The sequence below is a fragment of the Fibroporia radiculosa genome (assembly GCF_000313525.1).
Source record: "Fibroporia radiculosa TFFH 294 genomic supercontigs, scaffold978, whole genome shotgun sequence".
Taxonomy (NCBI): domain Eukaryota; kingdom Fungi; phylum Basidiomycota; class Agaricomycetes; order Polyporales; family Fibroporiaceae; genus Fibroporia; species Fibroporia radiculosa.
The window spans coordinates 1-7,209 of NW_012133582.1; the positions used below are offsets into that span (position 1 = coordinate 1).

Below are 7,209 nucleotides of genomic sequence, written 5' to 3' on the forward strand. Positions count from 1 at the left end.
CGATAGGAAGTTGGACGACGTTGTGGCCAGCTGCGTGTCTGTGTAGTTACACCATGGATGGGCACGGACTTTCAGTTTTAGGAGCGGCTGCTGGCCACATAAAGCCAGGCACGCGAGAATTACATACCGGTGGTTGCTGGTGGCTCCAACGGACGTACTGACGAGAAACCCAATTCCGCGAAGGCACCACGTTTTCGAGAAGAAGAAGAAGGCGAAGAGCCTGAGATAGCAGACGCACGTCCGAGAGCAGACTCGACATCGATAGCACTTGCGCTACGGCTATGAGCGAGTGTCCGTAGGATGCTCGGATTCGTAAAGGAGCGCCATCGAGCACGAGTGCTGTTGCACAGAGACATATGAGTACTGAGTGGTCAAGAGACGTACGACCAGCGTAATTCGGGTGAAAATTACCACTCGGTAGAGGAGCACACGACAGGATGGCGTGACGTTGAAGAATAGTAGAGTTAGACATTCCGCCGCTGGTCTGGAATGGAATAGACACACTGTAGTCTGAAATGTTACCCTACTGTTTTTCCACGCCTAGAGTTGTATCATATACGCGGCAGAACGATGGATGCACGTAAATCTGCGCCACGAATGAAAAGTACTGCCAGTGGGAGCGAAAATGAAAGATGATATAATCTATATCTATGAGATTATTCTGAATCGGAGCGCCGGCCGCCCTGAGTTTGATCCAGGTCCATTGGGGCCAGCGCGGCGCCATACACCCTCTCTGGGCCGAAGAATGGACAGTGCGACGCCAGTGTTTCAGCGTAGGCTGTGTGCGGCCGTTAGGGACCACCAGTGCTAGCCTGGTGGTCTGATATATCCAATGTCTTCCCACTGACCATCCTTTTGCCGCCGCGCTGTCGTTTGGCCGATGTCCACGGGCTTCTTCCAGAGCTCTGGCTCGGATCCTGCTCTCGTCAAATCAAGGCAGAGGAGCGTAAGTAAGTATGTCCATTCTCTTTGGCTTTGCAGATGAGCAACGATGTCAGTTTGGCATGACCGAGATGGCCGTCTCAGAATGCATGAGAGCCTAGTAACCCAACAATCCGGAATTGAGATGCGTCCCTCATCAGTGCGTAAACTCTTATAAAATGCATCTATAAATCGGAGGGCACATCTTCAATTTTGATTTGTTTGCCTTTCAGATAGATATGTCCCTGCGGATGTCACGATCAGCAACTCTCCAGACGTGTGAGCCATGCCTCCACTGCAACCTGCTCACCAATTGCATCTCAATCACACGCCAACTACTCACCGGAAGAACATTTTAAACACTATCGGTTTAGAAAGTCGACGTGCAACCCACCCTCTACTAACTGCAACCACTGTGATGGCTGCGCCCCTAACATGACTTCGTTATAGAACTCAATGACTGGCTTCAATAGCTCACAGACTCACTTCGCGAGTAGCTTGTATCGCGCTTATAAAAGCATAATGGCTGAGCTACGAAGGAGCCGGATAGAGTAGCAGAACAACATCGTTTGCGTGTAAATCGTTGTAAGAAAATATAAACGCTCGTACATACCTGCTTCCAATGCGACCTTCAAGTCGGACAGCATCGCGGTCGCAATGAGCCCTTTCTTCCTTGTTTCATTTGACTTTGTGGCCAGTGATGAGACGGTCCTTCGAGCCATGTTTTTCACCACCATAGTCAATGGTGACTTTCAAGTGTGGCAAACCTTTCACACAGCTAATAACTTCTAGTGTATTTGGTTTGATATACCTGTCACATAATGGTCCCATCTTACGACAGTGCGGTTTGTAGATCTTGATTCCAGATCGCGCTCATCTGGCGCTACGCAAGGCATAAATGGGTCTAGAGCAGACGTAAGTTCTAGCTGCCCCTTGCTGGCCGGCCTTCCTTGGGCGAATGATGCAAGCTGATGTGGTCCCTCAGCAATTGTGAGTGACCATCTACCAAATCCCTGTTGTGACTTATATCTCACACGCGGCCAGCAACATCTCAAACTACTATTCCGTCGCAATATGTGGTAAATGAGACTCTGGTTTATCTACACATATGTGTGATTAACTCTTTCTGGGCTAGCTTTCATTGTCTATGAAATCTTGCTCACAGTCGGCGAGATGATCCATCTCCGAAATCATGGATCACTCTTATCTCGCATTCTGCTGCATATCAACACGTTTGTTATGATTGGCCTGGCTGTGTCGAATATGCTATACTTGGCGCCGTGGGACTCTACATCAGTACGCTCTGTTCTTTCTGTTGCAACTTCTCAGCTTTAACGTGATAATCCAGAGGTTTGATTACCATCCTTCGGCCTTGGCTAATCGTTGACAAGACCATCACACTTTTCAGCTGTCACATTGCTCCAATATGCAGCACTCTCTTCGAGATTGGTAGTCTTGTCATGAACGCAGGTATGCTCAGATGTCGAGACCACCTTGGAAAAAAATCTCAATAGATGATTCAGTACTTTCGGCGTTGCGGGTCCAAGCCGTCAGCAAGGGAAATGTACTTTTGTCCCTAATCACACTAGGAGCATCCCTCGTGCCCGCGGCCACCAACTTGGTAAGTAGCATTGCCCACTTTCGGTCTTTCTGGAGAACTAAGATTGTGCAAATTACGTAGCTCTGGCTTGCTGCAAGCTCATTGTACTTGATACGTTACCCGTCATACTCAGTCTGCGCTACCGCAGGGATGTCTATGGCACTTCAAACCAGGTGTGTTCGGGCGCATTTTTAGAAATCGTCTACTCAAAGAATTTTGCATGAAGCTGTAACATCTCATTCATTTTCCACTGATAATTTCGTGCTGAGGCAATCCTGATGCACTAGTAATCATCGGAACACGGACTTTTACAATTCTATGTGATGCGCTGGTGATCGCTATAACATGGTACTACGTGCTACCAACTGACCGCCAATCATGGCGATTGTACTGGAGACATACAGGAAGGAAGTGGCTCACCTTGGAACTTCTGAAAAGTGGTACGTTTCGACATCTCTTGACAGGCTCATTGTTAATTGTCGCATACACAGGAACGGTTTATTTTATGTTCGTCCACCTTGCACAACATTTGTTCCACGTTACTCTAGTGCTGATTGATGCGTCACAGTATTATGCTATTGGTTAATGCGACGGAGATCGTCCTGACGACACTTAGTTATGTCAGTGATTCTTGACCTTACTCTGTGGCTATCAAAATTGACCATTGCCCCACAGGATGGCGCAGATTTTACCATACTCATTCCCCCGTGAGTAGCGATAATTTTATGGGCGTTGGGCCACTGAGTCAAAGGATATAGTTTATCTTCCATCCTCCTTTCTCGCTTTCTCCTGCATATTCGCGAGACCGGGAACAATGACTGCTGTCTAGACTGCGAAGATCATATAATATCCATTGACGACACATCAGATTCAGCTTGCGTCATCTTTTCCCCTAGACCTTCCCCGTCAATCTCCGAAGTCTAGTTGTATTCATCGGACTGGTAAATTAGCAGGCAGGAAAAACGCTCTTTTAATTATGAGAAGCATCGACGACCCCAAGAACGAGAGCTGTATACGACGTAGACGGAGCCGCAGGGCGATTTCGAATACACTTGATTCATCATAACTGCGATACGATGTAGTTTCTTAATTCCGAGCCATTGGGCTTGACAGAATTCATTTTTCTCTGGATGAGAGATGAGGGACTTGGGCGTATCAGTCCGCGAGATTTCAACTAAGTACTGGTGCTATTGGTCTATGGAGACGTAAAGAATTTTATGATCGATAGCCTTCAGTTCGTATGCTCAATGCTTCAGGCAGCTGGGAAAACACACCGAATGTCGGACGCTTTCAGTAAAAACGAATCACAGCGGCCACGACAGCAACATAACTCGAGATATGCGCGAGACAAGAAAGTTTACACAAAGCAAACATTACCGATATGCATTAAAGAAGTGGATATCAAGACGTTTGAATCTCTGGGTTCAGGTTAGCACATAGCCAGACCTATCATACTTGCTGAGTGTCATACGGAAGATCCAGGATACGCTCAAGTCTTTCGCCAACGAGCCGTCCTCCAAACTCCGCATCGGGGCTCCATCGCCGGCCCCAGGAGACGCACAGACAAAGTCGTTCGGCGCACAACTTCGGTAGATATCCCACTACACGTTCGGCCGTTCGCTTGCCAAGGCTGCCGCAGTCCGCATTGTCCGGCTCCTGGTGATATTCGTCGCAGATATCCAATGCGACCTTCAATGGCGATCGCCCCCTGGCAAATAAGGCTAGAGCTTCATCCATGTATTTCCACACATCGCTCTCCCCCAGGGCATATCCGTCGTCACTGGCACCATACATTTGTATACTGATCCGTAGCTCTTGCAGAGATTGATGTGTAGGCGAGATCTTGCGTACGATCAGGTTTACACAACCTAGCGCGCACTCAATGGAGTCAGAGGCGACCCACGAGTCAAAAGCTAAGTGAAGGTGCAGCGAAGTCAGGTAGCAATTGTTGCTGAGAGCAAAATGTTTTTCGAAGTTTGGGTCGCGCAGAGAGGATCTCCTTAGGTTCTTGAACGAGAGAACGAGAGACTGCAGCGACGCGCCGGCCGTTTCAAGGAGTTTGTGCTTATCTCCCATGCGTACCCCCAAGTAGAACCAAAAACCTAGTCGAAGCTGACGAAGCCGGATGTTGAACGGCCCATGTAAGAGCCAAGCTACGACACATGGATGACCCTCGCACATCTCCATCCGGTCTATCTCAATCGTGGTCTCGGGAACGATGTCAGCCAGCGCTGGGGGCATCATGTCGAACGAACGCGAGAACATCTCCTTGTCGGGGCAGCTCTCCCAGCGCACCTCATTTAGGTGCAACTCTCTGAGCCGGAGACACGCGCACAGAAGGCGCGGGAGGTCCGTTCCTTTCCAGTGATGGATATCGACCAGCCGCAGCGTTCTAATCGCGGACCTGGAAAGGTGCAAGTAGAGTCTCTGCGCTACGTTGTCCCTCATCTCACCAGGCATCCATCTTTCCAGAGTCAGATCCTCGACCCTGGGTAACGTCCGCAGGAGTAAAGGCCATTCGCGATCGACACGACTCGGACGTGTGGCATGGTTTCCAGACGTCTTGACGATGGCCAGACGGCGGACATACACCGCGATATGGCTGTCCCGTTTGAGCAGCCTCTCGAAGCGTGTAAAACCGGCTGTGTTCACAAGAGTGATGCTGGAGAGCGTATGTGTACGCGTTCGTGGAAGGAACGCACGACAGGTCAGAGCACAGGCGGCGAGCGATGGAGTGTCGTCCCAGAGATAGTCGATGATACAGTCGCATAGCTCTGGAGGTAGCCGCGTTGCATTTACTCCTGCTAGAAGCGCGACCGCCATCGTCTCGCCAGCCTTCTGAAGTGCTGTTAGTGACGAGAATGAGTGGTGAAGAGAAATCTTTGTAAATGAGACCAATGAGACCATACCTCCCAGTCACGACCTTCGCGCTTTCTGCCGTCCTCGCCACCCCTAGCGATGGCAAGAAGCAAGCCATGTGCGATGCCGAATCGACTGATATACCGTGACCAATATCGTAAACCTGTGACGATCGCGTCGGGTAGCATTGGTGTAACATTTGGGCGGGGCGCACGTAATGACCTCGATGGCCTTCGCCTAGACGGACCGCCGCGGGAGTTTGGCAGCCGTGAGGCGAGGGATGCGCACAATAAGCGAAACTTGAACACATTGGCTCAAGCGAATCACGTCGCTGGAATCCTATGGCTGTATCTTTCGCCAACTTGTTCTACGTGAGGCTGTGAGCGGCAATAGTAGGACATAATACCACAGGTACGCTCTTTTCCTTTGGCTGAGCAAGTTGCTCAGGATTTTTGCCAGCAAGCGATGCATGATTGTATCAAATTGGTCTGCAATAATTCAAGGATGAGTGTCGCAGTCTTCAGCTTGCACATATGGTCACAGTATTAGGTGGACGGGCGTCTGGTGACTGCAACCGACGCGCATGCTCGCGCTTTGCACCTTGGCTAGCACCGTGAAGCGCTTCTCATGATCTCATCCTGGACAACCAAAACTCTTTCATAATATTCTGGCAGATACCCACATCCGTGTTTTGACCTTGAAGTCGACGTTCTGAATGTAGTTTTGAAGAACGAGAGCATGGACCGGAAATGCGGCGACGAGTACGTCCTTTCCATCTGTTGCGCCAAGTATACCTGCGACAATGCCTAGCAGTGCCTGGATCACGAAGGGGGCCAATGATTGGGCCTTTCCGAATTCCAATGTTGACATAGCTGCTCAGCCCCGTCCTGTTAGTGCGCCAAGACATGTCCTACTTATAGTGATGACCTCACCGCATCTTTATTCCCGCTAGCCGAAATGCTCACTAAAACTGCTACACATAACTGTATCAAGACCACTCAGGTGGTCCCTGTCCTCGCCTCATTGATTTGAAGTGGTGATCTGAGCCATGTCTCACATTGCTGGGACGCCTTCTACGGGTATTGACACTCGCTGGTGTCGATCATGGGCCCACTAGGCTCAGTCTCAGCTTATGCACAAGCTCGCTGTGTTACATTCTGAGGACTAGGACTAGTAAGTCTCAAACAGCCGCATCTTGTCGTGGAACTGCATCATACCACATCAAACACCCGGGTATGCCATGTCAGCTGCCACTGCACCAGCGCAACAGACTCATCCTATCACCACCTGTCCACTGACGTATCGCACCACCTGGATCCACTGCAGCCATCTGAAACTCTACTGGCCACTTGTAGATCCACTCAGTTGCATGGGGTAGATCTCCTACTAGTGTCAGTCTAATCTTTAGCGGCTGCCCCCTATCTGTCTGTATCCGCAGCGGGAGCTGTGAACTGGGCGTTCTCGGTCCCGAAGCCGGGCCCTTGGCAAGTTCATGCTGATGGCGGCGCCAAGGGACAGTGTGACATACGTGCGGTAGATCAGTACGTCGAACCAATGGACTGGTGCAAAGTTTGGCTGACACGGGTGGCTGCATGAGGTCAGATCGTAATTCTACGCACGCCGGTCACCCGGTGGATATACTCACCGCGATGTTATATTAGGACAGGAACGGGGGTATATTGACTTGTCTTCGTAGGCAGGCACATCGTTCGTGCGGAACCTTACAGTTCGTGTTTTCTCTATATGACCTGAGCGCCTTATTGCAGCAGTGTATTAGCTCTATGGGGACACTACGATTGCGTCGCCCCCCCCCCCCCCCCCCCCCCCCC

The 7,209-nt window shown here is 50.3% G+C and overlaps 1 protein-coding gene across 1 annotated transcript; it reads right to left on the bottom strand.

Moving 5' to 3' along the window:
* Positions 1–3,970: 3,970 nt before the first annotated feature.
* FIBRA_08571 (uncharacterized protein) lies at positions 3,971–5,568 on the bottom strand (the record flags this gene model as incomplete). The annotated part of the gene is made up of 2 exons (XM_012330212.1): positions 3,971–5,359; positions 5,431–5,568. 2 exons carry the CDS (start codon positions 5,566–5,568, stop codon positions 3,971–3,973), a joined length of 1,527 nt encoding a protein of 508 aa, XP_012185602.1.
* Between the last annotated feature and the right edge of the window lie 1,641 nt (positions 5,569–7,209).